This window comes from Odontesthes bonariensis, chromosome 3, assembly GCF_027942865.1.
Source record: "Odontesthes bonariensis isolate fOdoBon6 chromosome 3, fOdoBon6.hap1, whole genome shotgun sequence".
NCBI classification, from domain to species: Eukaryota; Metazoa; Chordata; class Actinopteri; order Atheriniformes; family Atherinopsidae; genus Odontesthes; species Odontesthes bonariensis.
This window is the reverse complement of record NC_134508.1, coordinates 6,271,234-6,286,690: the sequence shown is the minus strand read 5'-3', so window position 1 is coordinate 6,286,690 and position 15,457 is coordinate 6,271,234. Positions and strand designations below refer to the sequence as shown.

The following is a 15,457-nucleotide window of genomic DNA, read 5'->3' as shown; positions in this document are numbered from 1 at the left end:
AATAACAGATTTAAGTTTTTATTGAATTTTAGAAACTTATGAACATTTCTAGAAATGGGGTTTATAGATATTATAGCTATTAAAATGATTCATGATTAATTCATGCTTTACAGTCTGAGTTAAGCAGAGAGAAATTTACATTCTGAGTCTGTCACATTAAACTCTGTTATTAACCACTCACCCAAACATGAATAATTAAAAGAATCCCCAAGTAAACAAAATAGTTGAGAAAATAAGCAGTGCACTCTCCTCTAAGACAAAGGTGGTGTGTTTGCTGAAGAGAGATTTTAGAATATGAAACACACTGATAGGTCGAACAGAGCTTTGATGTGAAATCACAAAAGTACATTGCATATTAATTATTTCTATCACCTTCCAGCCCTGGAAGTTTCTACAATAGTTAAATGGTGGAGCTTCCATTTTATGGAGGGATTGTCCAGAGAGGATTCAACCACTGAGATACACGATATTGCCAAAAGTAATTGACATCCTATTCTTAATCATAGGGTTTAATATGACATTGGTCCGTCCTTTGCAGCTATAACAGCTTCAACTCTTCTGGACAAGCTTTCTACAAGGTTTAGGAGTGTTTATGGGAATTGTTGACCGTTCTTCCTGAAGCGCATTTATGAGGTCAGACAATGATTTTGGACAGAAGGCCTGGCTCGCAGTCTCTGCTCTAATTCATCCCAAAGGTATTCTATCAGGTTGAGATCAGGACTCTGTGCAGGCCAGTCAACTTCTTCCACACCAAACTTGCTCATCCACGTCTTTATGGACCTTGCTTTGTGCACTGGTACTCAGTAATGTTGGAACAGGAAGGGGGCATCCCCCAAACTGTTTCCACAAAGTTGGGAGAATGAAATTGTCCAAAATCTCTTGGTATGCTGAATTATTCAGAGTTCCTTTCACTGGAACTAAGGGGCCAAGCCCAGATCCTGAAAAACAACCCCACATCATGATCCACCCTCCACCAAACTTTACTCTTGGCACAATGCAGACAAGTACCGTTCTCCTGGCAACCACCAAACCCAGACTCGGCCATCAGATTGTCAGATGGAGGAGCGTGATTCGTCACTCCAGAAAACACCTCCCCACTGCTCTAGAGTCCAGTGGCGACGTGCTTTACACCAGAACATCAGACGCTTTGATTTGCACTTGGTGATGTGTGGCTTGGATGCTGCTGATCGGCCATGGCAACACATTCCATGCTCTCTATTCCATGAGCTAATCTGAAGGCCACATAAAGTTTGGAGGTCTGTGGTATTGACTCTGCAGAAAGTTGACCTCTGCACTATGAGCCTCAGCATCCGCTGACCCTGCTCTGTCATTTTATGTGCCTGTTGTTCCCAATCGCTTCCCCTTTATTATAATACCACTGACAGTTGAATGTGGAATATTTAGTAGCGAGGAAATTTCACAACTGGACTTGTTGCACAGGTGGCATCCTATCATGGTACCATGCTGGAATTCACTGAGCTCCTGAGGGCGACCCATTCTTTCACAAATGTTTGTAGAAGCAGTCTGCACGCCTAGGTGCTTGAATTTATACACCTGGGACCATGGGAGTGATTGGAACACCTGAATTTCATTATTTGAATGGGTGAGTGAATACTTTTAGCAATATAGTGTATATTAGTGTAGCAAAGTACTTGTGTGTGAGTTAACCTCCTCTGATTAAGCTCTCTCAGAAAAAAAAGAGCTTGGTGTTGCTGGTATTCCTCAACAGTATCAAATTCCCTGTGGAGAAAATCCATCCACTGAGTGTCCACTGACTTAGTTACTCCTGAAACTTAAATTGTCTGAGTAGGTGTGTAGCCTTGGAACCTCCGCAATGTGCTCCTGGGTCTGCTCGTATGTTCTGTGGCCCGGCCAGCAGATTTCAGTTTCACTCTTCACAAAATTAGTCCCAGTTTTCTTGCTCTCGTTATTCTTCTGCAATTTAAGTAGATTGCCCATTTAAGACACCAGTCCATGTTGAAGGCAAAATAGTTAACAAGCTAGTTGCTTTTCGAGGGCTAATGCATTTTAGTAGGCCTATTTAATGTTCCAATGCAAGGAGTGGGGAAGGCATTTGCTCACCTTGAAAACTCATTCCCATTGCATCCTGATGAGAAAATCTACAACAAGCTCTTTAATAGTCCAACTCCACAACTCAGTGAATTTTAATATTTTTGAAGCAAACATATAATTTGTTTCCACACAAATCTCTGATTTAGCTTGATTAATACTTTAATGTTGGTTGAAAAATTCTGTTCCACAGAAGTTTCTATATGAACTAATCCTAAAGCCTCATTCAACAGCGGTACACACTGGGCACGTTACATACCTGGTATGTGTGGATTGGACTGAAGTACTCGTCCATCTCATTAATGGCATCCCACTGCACAGAGAGAGAGAGAGAGAGAGAGAGAGAGGGAGGAGAAAATATTTGCTGGTTATTCACATGTTCACTAATTTCTCAGATGCACATGCAATAAATAATACATCAGCAGTTTGTATATCCTACATGATTGTGTGTTCCTCTGTGACTCCCTATCCACATCAAAGGATGATGATTAGCTCTGGCCTCAAATGAAACATGTAATGATTCCTGACACACAGGCAGCAGTCATGGTAAAGTAGTAAATGTACCACATGCTAAATTTGAATCTTTGAGAGGGTGAAAAGTATGGTTTACAGTCACAGATGTGACATTAGCTTGAAATGTGGTCATTTCAAGCTAATTATTTCAAACAAATTATCTATGTGTGGCTGTGGCCCTCCACACACACGCACATATTTCCTGTCTAAAAGGTTGATTCTAAAATCAAGCTTCTAAACTTGTACAAATGTATGCTTTATAGATGCCGATGTTTTCCTCTCCAGTGCTCTGGTACACAACACATGCAATCATGTGTTAAGCGTTGTTGGAATTCACTTCATGCTATTCCAGCGGGACACATTTCCCACTAATGAGATGCCCCACATGTATGTGATTAAATTTACGTTGTTTACTGAATCCCACCTTCAGGGTATAATAGAATTACACAGAGGAACACATTTAGACTGGAATCTAAATGTGTTCATGTATGTTAAGCTACTCTGGAATTACTATATTCAACACCAGGAGGAGAGTGAACCACATGGAATAGTCTGTTGGGCTTCTTCTTTGTATTGTGTTGAGAGTTACTGTATAAGCTGCACTCCCAAAGTCCTCTATCTACAGATGCCCAGGAAATGCCCAGACGTCTTGTACTACGACATGCAGGAAGATAAGGTTCAAATTTTGGGATTTATTTTAATGCATCAGTGGGCAGGTACACAGGCACACTGTTGCAGTGTAAGAAAGATGAGTAAAAATAATCATCTTTCCATGAACAGACCTCAGCCTCTCAAAATACCGCTGTCTATTTTTTCCACCAATATTCTCAGACGCAAGTTACATTAACAAGGCATTTGCATACTGAGTGCATATATTTACATCTCATTTGGTGATGCACTCAAACATATATAGTGTTAGAAAGCAGTTTTATTTCAGACTTTCAATTATTTTCATAGCTCCTTTCATGCCACTAGTTGTGGGTTGATGGGGAGTTTGTCAAAAAAATGTAATATATTGCTTATATCAGTTTAGTTGGTCTCCCCATATCGATGAGCAATGCAGTCTCACTCAATTTGTTAGGCTTTAAACATACATTGTTGGGCTTACAAATCAAATTATACATGGTCAGGGTAAAAACACTAAACAAGAAGCAAAGGAAATTTTTGCCATATCACAATTTTCGACGTCTGGATTGTGACACCGCTATTGTTTTGGAGATATGGATTGATTTAGCTATGGTGTGTTTTCTGATGTGATGAGGCTGGGATAAGAAGTAATCATAAGTCCAGAGTTTTTTTTACATCATTTCATTAAAGTACATACACGGACTTCATAAAAGATATCAAAGACATTAATCCTTTGAGAAAAAAAGAGAGTTCTGGTTGTTGTTATATTGTCATATTCAAAAATGATATTTTCTGCTCCAGTAATCTAAACTGTTTTATAAATTATTATATTGCTGATGTTTGGGTGCAATTAAATGTACTTTTGTTCATTTTCCAGTGTTATTAAGTCCCTCGTTTCTGTTCCCATTAATACAGAACACACTGACATACTGCTCAGTTATATGACATGATCCTAAATGACCCGGTGCGACTGAGTAGAATTTGGACTCAGTTTGACTAGGTTACTGGGTCAAGTCTCTTTCCTCAGAATAAAGTCAACCTGTGAAAGGGTTACAAACCAGTGCTCGGGAAATGTGGTTCTTTTCTTAGATGCATCCTAACCATGTACCTTTAACTCCGAACCCCTTGGGAGTGTAAACAAAATTGAAAAATCAGGAATTTAAAGAAAAAGTGGAAGTCGACTCAAAAAAGGACTTTGGAAAAGAGTCTGCAGGAAGTCCCAAACTAGCTATTTGTGGATAAATGTATTTATCCACAGCCCCTCCTTATTTCTTATGAGGTATTTTTGGTCAACGCAGTGTCGACATTGTGTCAGCACCATCACATATTGACATGTAAAGTCCCCAGGTTTCCATTGTCATTTTTTATTCACATTTAGATGTCAATAAAGAAATAGTGACTGGAAAAATAAGAATTTAAAAAATGTCCACTAATTTGAGATCAGGTTGGAAAAAACTGGAAAAAAAAAAAAAAAATCGAAATTTTAATAAAAACACAGGAAGAAAAGAATAAGAAAAATGGAATTATTCGAAAAATAGAGACTGCAGCTGGAGTGACTTTGAATAAGATAAAATTTTGAGAGGGATTTGATCACGTTGTGAAAGAAATTTGCTTGGATCACTCAGTAAGGCATGACTTACTGAGAATTATTTGAAAATATGTAGATATTTTCATCTGGGTCTTTAGTGTTGACTTCAACAACAGAGGGAATGAATTTAAAGATTTCACTGATAATATCTGCTTTTCTATTCTTAACTAACATTCTTAGACAGCAGCTTAGATTGATCTGTAATTTTTATCATTACATATAGTTTTGCATGAAGGATCAGATTTACTTGTCAGTGATCAGAACAGAGTCCGTTAGCGATGTGGTTGTCATGTTTGAGAGATCTGGATGAGATGTACACATGTCCACACAATGTCTGGATCCAGGGAAATGTTCCCAAGCAACGGCACCAAGGTACCCATGCCGCTCTCCATATCCCTTTCTCAGATGAGCCACAGCAGGGATTACAGGTTTAAAACTGTGAAAACTGTTACTCATCAGACCAAAGCCGATACTCCACTGAGTCATGGGCAGAATAAATGTAATCGAGCACTGATCATTTTGTAAGTATTACACGCCTGGTCACACCCAATTCACATGCATGTATGACTGATAAAAAGTCTTTGACCCCAGTGTCACCCATGATCCTGCTGAGCTGAGGAACCTTGTGCGGGTAGCAGAGTAATTGAAAGGGAAAGTGTCGACCCCTGGAAGCTTTGGGATGATCCCCGCTGAACTCGCCCTGGATAATACATTTGGGGTTTCCTACAACTTTCTCTCCTCAGCCCTGACTCACCCCAAGCCCCCTAGAGGTACTCACACCATCCCCCCCAGCCACGGCCAGCCAAAAAGCACTGGGATAATTAAGATGTAGGAAGCCTTACCCATCTGAAACCCCCCCAAGCCTCTCATCTTTATCAGCTAAATTGAAACCGCCCTTGAACTTGTGAAGACCCTGGCTAATTAGTGGGGTTTATAACCTCCCTTTCTCCCTCATTATTCTGTCTTGCCATCAATGTGCTCTCAACCTCTCCCCTCATTTTTTTTTTAATCTTCTTTAGCTCCTTACAGTTTTCTTGGGAAAATGAAAATCCACAACAGCCAAAGGCAGACTGGAGAACGCTGCACATCAAGCATTGATTGAATGAGTGTGAACCAGACAAGTTGTTTATGAGCTGTAAACTTTGTGGAAGTTTATCCTGCTCTTTCTCTGCAAACAAAAATTAAAAAAAAGAAGAGGATGTTTTTTTTCCTCTGAGAAATCAATGAGGCAGTTCTCTATCATGAAAGCAGGAATGCGGTGTAGACTGGCTGACTTAAAATGCAGTGTAGGAAGAGAGGGAAAATTAGAGAGAAGTTCAACAGAGAGAGAGAGAAAGACATGCTCGGGTGCAAAATTAATTGTCTGTAAATTGTGTTTATTTCCTGTCTGTCAAGTCATCGGATCTCTCATCAGTAGAAATCAAACACAGCAGAAGAGCAAAACCGTTTCCTCCACACTGTTAACACACTGCAAGTACAAACGCATATTCTGTACAACTGTTGAATATTCATCACCTCTGCAGTAACAAGGAAAAAATACCACACTTTAATCTCAGGTTGTTGTCATTTTCTTTATGTACAATTTGTACATAAACGTCTGATCTGTCAAACAAGAGTTGTACAGCTGTACAGTGATCGGTGCACGACAAGGAAGTTACTGGTTGGAATCTTGGCTGGGGCCCTTCTTAGTGAACTTTGCACAGTCTCTGTGTATCTGTGTTGGTTTTAACCCCAAAACATGTCAGTTGGGTTTATTTTCATATTTAAACTCACGTAAATACTACTACTCATTCAGGAATGGTTAGTGATAGAAGTTTAAACGAATGTTTAGGATTAGAAAATGAACATATAAGACATTACTGCAGGAGACTGTGGTCTGTAAACATCTGATCCTGGGTGTAAAACTGACTGACTGACTGTAGTTAACGATAATGACAATTCTATACACAGCATTATGCAGATGATTAGAAACCAGAGTACTGTTAGAGTCGTGTACATAGCGATAAGAGATTTCCATTGTCCCCGTAAAACCATTTCTAAATTAAGAAAATCAGGACACAACTTAAAAGATATAAATGCGCATATGGGGCGGTCTGTGTTGTAGTGGGTGCAGAAGGCGCCCCATGTCCAAGAGAGGCTACAGTCCTCGCTGCAGCTGGTTCGAGTCCCGCATCGGACGGCCCTTTGCTGCATGTTGTTCCCTCTCTCTCTGTCCCCTGCTTCCTGTCTCTCTACACTGTCCTATATAATAAAGGCATAAACCCCCCCAAAAAAATAATTTAAAAAAATAATAATAATAAATGCGTATATAATAATCTGTGAGTGTACAGTCAGTCTGAAGGACTTCTTAATTAAGAAATTGTTGTTGTATTTTAACTTCCTCCTTTAGCTCAAAACATATAAAAATGTAATATAATATATAAATATATATAATATATAAAGATGCCCTATGCCATATTCCATTTTGCTACCCATTAGACAGTATTTCCACAGATTACTGTTTTATCTGCTTTCTCCTGCTTGATTTGTCATTTTGGCTACATTTGTTTGAAATTTAAAGTTGAAATTGCAAGAGTAGGGCTGCATGTGGTGTAGTGGTTAGCAGTGTTGCCTCACAGCAAAGGGTTGTAGGTTCAATCCCCACCCTTTCTGTGTGGAGTTTGCATGTTCTCCTCATGGATGTGCAGGTTCTCTCTGGATACTTTGGCTTCCTCCCACTGTCCAAAAGCATGCTTGTTAGGTTAATTGGTGTCTCTAAAGTGTCCCTAGGAGCACGTGTGATTATTTGTCTCCATGTGGCCCTGTGATGGACTGGCAACCTGTCCAGGGAGCAAAACTTTTCATAAACTTTATTCTGCCATGTGGGTTTAGAAATAATAGAAAAAAATGTTTAAGAAATAATAAAGTAGACTTAGAGCTTCACAGCAGTGCAGTTTTGAAAAAAATAATTTTAATTTAGGACATAAAAAGTCATCTGGTTCTTTCCAGGTCTTAAAACGAGGTAAATACAACCTCAAACGAACAACACATGACATAAAACTGTCTATTAACTATTAATAAAACTAAGACAAAATGTGGAAGCAACGTGTGAAAAGCTAAGTGCACCCTCAGTGCTTCCATAGAAATTAAGAGGTTGAGTAGTAGCCAGGTGCTGCTGATTCAATACACTTGATTAACTGATCATCAGTAAGTTTGAGCACCTCTATAAAAGCAGAGTTTGCTGGTCTGGTCATTCAGGTGTGTTAATACAATGCCAAGGAGGAAAGACATCAGCAATGATCGTAGAGAAGCGATTGTTGCTGCCCATCAATCTGGGAAGAGTTATAAGGCCATTTCTAAACTATCTGTCCATCATTCTACTTTGAGAAAGATTATTCACAAAGGGAAAACATTCAAAAAAGTGGTCAATCATGCCAGTGAAGACAACCCAGCAAGCTCACACCAAGGTCAGAATGTGAAATGCTCAGAAAAATGAAGGAAAAAAAAACAAGAGTTATATCTCAGACTCTGCAGTCCTCAGTTAGCATGTTAAATGTTAACGTTCATGACAGCACAGTTAGAATAAGACTGAACTAGTATGCTGTTGGGATGCTGTTGAAAGCCTCTTCTCTCTAAAAAGAACATGGCAGCACAGCTTAGGTTTGTAAAGTTACAACTAAACAGTGCAAACTTCTGGAACAATGTTCTTGTTTGGAAAGACAAGACCAAAGTGGAAATGTTGGCTGTAATGCACAGTACCATGTTTGCAAAAAAACAATCAAAGCATAATAGCATAAACATCTCAACATCTGTCAAGCACGGTGGTGGAGGGCTGATGGTTTGGGCTTGTTCTGTAGCCACAGGACCTAAAACATGGCAGTCATTGAGTCCACCATGAACTCCTCTGTATACCAAAGTATTCTGGAGTGAGATGTGAGGCCATCTGTCCAACAGATAAAGCTGGGCTGAAACTGGGTCCTCAACGGGACAATGATCCCACACACAGCAGCAGATCTACAGCAGAATGTCTGAAAAAGAAAAGAATCGAGGTGTTGCAATGGTCCAGTTAAAGTCCAGACCAGTGCAGATGTCCATCAATTCTTATCAATTAGTTAATCAGTTCATTCTAATTCTCAAGATCAGATATTTTTTTTCAATGTCCTCATATATAAAATCTTAGATTTGAAAGAGAGGGTACCATAATTACCATACCATAACATGCCATGACTGTATAATGCAAATCATGGATGAAGAACTGTAATTTAGCTTGTTGAAAAAATCCATCAACTTGACCACTGAGCAGTTTCTAAATAAAGACAGATTCATACAGTTAAAAGCTCCCATAAATCCTGACAAGTGGAACTCAAGTTGAAAGTTGTTCTCTTTACTTTATTCTAAGAAGATTTTATTGTCCTGTGTTATCCTGTAACTTATCAGTCTCACAATTAATGCACCACCTGGCAGACTTCTGCACACAGACACCAAAGGGGTTCTTCCGTTGCTTTAAATCATTCAGAAGCTGCAGACTCCAGTTTTTAGGAAGAAAGGGATCAAAGGAAAGACAAAGCTGATGAATGGAGTCTTCTTTAGAAGATCTAATTTCAGATTAGTTTATGTGATGGAGGCTTCTTTAGAGCTTACAGACAGAGAGAGAACAGAGAGGGATACAAAGAGGACGATGAGGAGAGAGTAAGAATTGGTTGGGTGAGGCGGTGGTGTGTGTGTGTGTGTGTGTGTGTGTTGGGGGGGGGGGGGGGGGTGGGGGGGGGGGGGGGGGTTTGCAGGTGGCATTTCCAGGCTTAATACAGGGCTCTATGTGAAGTAACAGGTTTGCATATTAACTCAGTTGAAATATCAGGCCCTGCCCAACACCTTTCTGGCTCCCGTACTATCAGCTACACATCCAGAACGGACTTAATAACTTTGCCCCTGTGCGTGTTGGTGTGTGTGCATATGCGTGCCTGTCTGTGGGCTCTTTGACAGGGATAACCTTTCTGGAATAGGATTGTTAATTGCAATGGTCTGGGATCAGTGGAAGAGATGATGTAATTGCTATCTATTCAGAGATGGCACTTTTTGTATTAATGTGTCCAAAAAGATGATAGCAGATTTAAAAAAAATAGTACAGTAAAGAAGAGTGAATCATTTTCTTTACTTTTGAAAATGTGTTTTAGAAAATTGTTTTTGTGTAAAGTGAAACCATTGAGAATTTACTGGAAAATACCATAATTTACACGGTTCATGGTCTCCTTTCACACAACCAGGAACTATAGATACATTTGTCCAGTTCTCTAGCGTGTAGTGTTAAAATCCATGGTTAGAAATTGCGTGATAGCAACACAGCAATAGTTTGGTGTTTTGTGTAGGTCATAACAGGAACTCTGATCTATGAGTTGAAAACTCAGTAACCCCTAATCATATTTATTCTCAAACCTTAATTATGTATTTTAAATGCCTAACCCCAATTTGTGAGTGAGTACAGATACAGCTTTATACTTTTACCATACCTCCAACAGTGATTGGAGATGAGTGCAGATATAATCATAGCCAGTGAAGTTAGCCTAAAAATGCATTAATAGAGAAATAAAGAAAATAATGTACTGTACATTGTATGCTTAAGTACCCTAAACTAAAACCTCAGCAGTAAAAAGTAGGGCAGGGCAACGATTAAAATTTTTAATCTAATTAATCGCATGATTTCCCTGATTTATCACGATTAATTGTGTTTGTACGCAAAATCCAAAAATGAATCCAAAAGTAGTGTACAGCTTTTAGCATTTAGCTTTATTTTAAATGTGCTGCCATATGAATGAAAGTGCCATAACATTTGTTGTGCAAACACACTTTTAACATCAGCATCTTTCTGTAGTTTTTATGTAGAAGCCTCGCTCCACTGTCTGTTTCCTTGAATGACTTGCTGCTATCAGTTGTGTGTTTTGCCTTTAAGTGATATTTTAGACTGGAACTACTACGCTGAGAAGACAATTCAACTTGGCTGTAAATGCAGGAGTTTTAAAAAAAATGTATTTTGAAATACGTGCTTTTATTTTGAAACAAGCAAAACAGGAAGTAGCGACGGTTAGCTCCGTGAGCTTCACACTGAGACCGAGGAGCACCTATAACGGTGATGTTACCTGCTAGTTTATTCTTATTTTATTACTCCATGCTACGTGGTGTTTGCTGTAACTGTGTGAATGTGATACAGACTTTTACAATAATAAAACCTGCATTAATGCGCGATAAAACATTTATCGGCGTTAAATAATTAACAAGTTAACGCGATAATAAAGAGTTAACTCGCCCAGCCCTAGTGAAAAGTTGTTAGTATTGGCACTGACATGACATTCAAAACACAGCATAGATGATTAAATATTTCAAAGTTTATTCACAATCTAGTTAGAAATTTTACAAACATTATATGCAGATGACTCAACTTTATCCTGAGTCCAGTCAGATCTGAGAGGATGAATGAATTTTCACCTGTATACCATTAATAAATGGTACTTCAGAAGTACTTCTGAACATTCTCATATTCATTATCATGATGTTTTCATTTCAACAAGTATGATATGGATAATCATATATCATGAATAAGTCTGGTTAAAGTAAAATCTCATCTGATCTGAATGATACACCCACATTCTTTTAGGAATAAATTTGGACCATTTCAGCCGACGAACTAGAAGTCAACACTGCCTTTTACTCACATATTTTTATCAGGTTTTTTTAGTCTATGACACAGTTTCACATTTGTCCTCTTCTCCTGAAAGACCTTCAATCCAAGGTCAAAATGTTCTAATCATTTAAGCCTTTTCTTTTGCACGTGGCACATGCCACACAGTAATATGTAAAAGCAGCACTTGTCAAGCTTGTCACATGCTCAATCTTCTGGAAGCAGTCATCATTTTCTCAGTTCCCATTTTTCAGACTGCTTTTTTGAGCTCACAATGTGTGAAAAATGTGACACAAATATTCTCCCTGGTTTATTTCTGCAGCAAAGATGTGGGGACGCGAACAAGAAGTTTTCAGAAATTGTTAATTTATTTCCTCTGTGTCAAAATAGGCAACGTGGGCCTTGAGAACTGGGCTAAATTCTCGAGGGCTGACTGACTGTAAAAGACACACTTGAAAATACTTATTATTACTTAAAAAATTAGGGCTACAAATAACCCCTAATGCAAAGCTCCCTGCATGCACAAGCTATAGGAGTTGCAAGACACAAAGGCCAGATTATTTCACTCCAAAGAGCAAAAAGAAAATGTCTGTAAAACCTCACTGAGGCTGACGAGGTCTTTCAAATACCTTCTACCGAACAGTCTGTGTCCACTCTCACACACGGTCCCCTGCAGCTCTCTCAGACACCAAGACCCTGAGACCAGCCAGTGATCCAGCTCATGCAACGCATCTTTGCCTTCACCTGGTGCATTTATTAAGATACACATTTCCAAAGAGCAGCTGCGTTGTTGTGTTTGCGCCACCATCAGAGAGCAGCCTCTGTGCTGTGTTGTGCCACGCCGTCGCCTCATGGGAGCTTGTACAGCCAATTACACCGCCGTGGACGGTCATCACGAGGCCAACAGAGACAGTTCAAAGACTTGCTAAAGGCGCATTGAGGAAGTGTGTAATCAGATCTGGAGGACGACGCTGCTGAGAGCAGCAGAAAGGCTGCCAGAATGCTGGAGTTAAAAAAAAAAAAAAAAGCAAGGTTTCTTATTCAGAACAGCAACTAAGAAAGTTCAACATTGTGTCAGTTAAGTCGGAGCGCATTCTACTGAAATACCTCTTTATGTAGAGTTATTGTTAACATCTCAACTAAAAATTTAAAGGCTAAGTACTATGAACAGTAAAGTTCAAGAATTGACAACCGCTATATTACTACAGTATTGTCATTAAAAATATAGCTAAACTTTCCTCCCCTTCAAGCTTTTAAGACAGAACAATCATTGTTGATGGTCAGTGTTCTTTTCAATATTGTTGGATAAATTGAGATAGATAGATTTTTATTTTCGAACATGTATAAAAAAGAAAATGTATGTAACTATTTGTACATACAAAAGAAAGAAAAAGAGAAATAAAAAAATAAAAAATTCAATCACATACAGTGCTAATACATAACAAAACACGGCACATTGTTCGAAAAAAGGAATGGGAAGAAGTACAATACTTTTTTAGTTTCCCACCCCTTTTTAACTACTCTTCAGTTTGTAAATATCCTAACTACAATACACCTATATAAATATGTGCCATATATACACTTCCTAAATATCTAAATAAATATATAATCAAAAAAATAAATATATAGTACACACATATCCTTGTAAATATAAATATTTATATATACAGTATATATATATATATATATATCACAGGGCCACACGAGACCATTTTAGAGACACCAATTAACCTAACATGCATGTTTTTGGACAATGGGAAGAAGCCTGAGTACCCAGAGAGAACCCACGCATACACGGGGAGAACATGCAAACTCCACACAGAAAGGCCTCAGCTGGGAGTTGAACCTGGAACCCTCTCGCTGTGAGGCGACGGTGCTAACCACCACTGGAGTGAGTTCATTGAGCTATTTTATTTTGTAGAAAAAAAATCATCTCAAATGTGACATAAACCTATTTTATTTACCAGCTGAACAGCTTTGTAAAACAAACCTCAAAATTTAAATTCTTGCCAACAATGATGTTTTCTTTCCAGATCAAGTAAAAGGGAAAACTTAAAAAAAAAAAGTGTGAACTAAAAAAAGAAAAAGCAGCATTAATTGTAAATCAGACTGAGATCTGGTTTTCTGCCTATTACATTAAGTTGATATGTATTTCCTGAAGAAAAGTTTGCTCTTTTTTCTGTGACAGTATGCATTAACATCCTGAAAACTGAGCTCAGCATCATCAAACCTTTCAATTGATGGAATGAGAAAAGTTTCCAAAATGTCAGTGTCCACTTGTGCATTTACTGTGAGGTAATGACGGCCATCTCCCCCGGGCCTTTACCTAACATCAACCCCATTTCATCAGTGATTGTGGAAATGAGCTTTTCTTTATTCAGGCAGCCATCTTTATTTGTTTCATTGAACCTGCACCAAACAAAAGTTCCAGCATCATCTCCTTGTCCAACTCAGATTGGTGATTCATCACTGAATATAACTTTCATCCAATCACCCACAGTCCCTGGCAGCTTCTCTTTAGCCCACTCTAACCTTGTTTCATTCTGTCAAGGTGTTATAGATGATTTATCTTTGGCCTTTTAAAAAAATGTAAATACCATTTCCTTTGACTGGTTTCATACAAAGTTTGGTCACAAATATCAACTCCCGTTTCTCATTTATTTCGTTGAGCATCTTCTATTTTCAGGCATATTGCTTTGAGTTTTCTGTTCTTCCACGGTTGACCTGTATGTTTCCCTTTTCCAGCCTTCACATTTTGTTTGTACTTCTTTCTTTGTACTTGCTTTAAATTCTAGACACAGCTAACTGAGAAGTCCAATGTTATTTGCCACGCTTCATGTTAAATCACCCACGTGAACAAATTTTGTAGGCCTTCCCATTTTTAAACCTGACACTCTTGCTGTGGCCATGTTTACTGCCAATCAGTCACGTGCAACAGTTAATTAAACTCTGCAATACCTCTCATGTAACTGCGGATTCATTCATTTACGTTTTTGGACTTTGATATTTGTTTTAGATATTTTGTATTTAGAAATACAAATTACAAGATGATTCCATATTTTTCCTGCTAATATTTGATCTAAAAATGTAAGTACACACAGTAAATTCTACTATATTTCTATTTAATTTCTTTTTTAGGTATGTTTTGTAAAGCCAGAATGTCCAGCTGTTAAATTGATAATTTTTTTTATCATATCACAAATCTTTGACATTTTTACCTACAAAGTAGAGCAGCTGAATATCGTCCAAGAATGGTTAATCTGTATCTTTTGCCAGAGCATGTAAGAGGGTGTCTGACCTGTAGGAAATTCAACGCAGCAAATACTGTATAGTATATACACAAAGAATATGTGTGTTTTTGTATGCTGTTAATTTTCTGTGATTTTATTTTTATTTTTCCTAGGGCGTTTGTGCTATTCTAAAACACACTATGAGTCAGTGCTTTTTTTTTGTGGTCTCTAAACTAAATCATTCTGCTTTATGGAATTGAATGAGCTGAAGAACTTCGGCCTCCTGGCTTCTGGGTATCCCAGACAGTCAGCATGAACAAGTTTTGGTTTGATCGAATAATAACCGACTGCTTAAAGGAGTCCAGCATTTGGAGAAAATCATATAATCTGATGCAAAGTTTTTACTTTAGAACAAATGTCTAATTTTCTAAGATAAACGCAAATATTTTCATGTCCTACTTTTTGTGTTACGAAATCCACTATACACTCAAAAAAATAATACTGCATAGTACTTAATTCAATCAGTAAAACATTTTTACACTTAAAAATATTGAGTTGATTTGAAAGCTCTCAAATCTCTTAAAACAAAACATGAGTAATGAGTAAATCTAAGTAATATTTTCAATTACATCTGAAAGAATTGACTTGGCACAAATACTAGAGATGCAACGATTGCAAATTTCTTGGCCGATACCGATTTCCGTTTTTTAAGGAAGTCTGACCTGCCAAAACCGTTTTTTCCAATACCGATTTTCTATCTAAGAAATAATTATAATC

General features: G+C 38.1%; 1 protein-coding gene across 1 annotated transcript in view; it reads right to left on the bottom strand.

The window, feature by feature from the left end:
- The window catches only part of epha8 (eph receptor A8), a 167,782-nt gene that overhangs the window by 102,414 nt on the left and 49,911 nt on the right, over window positions 1-15,457 (bottom strand). The window contains exon 3 of the mRNA XM_075460145.1: window positions 2,330-2,383. Within this exon, the coding sequence (XP_075316260.1) occupies window positions 2,330-2,383 (54 nt within the window). The remainder of the gene's footprint in view (window positions 1-2,329; window positions 2,384-15,457) is intronic.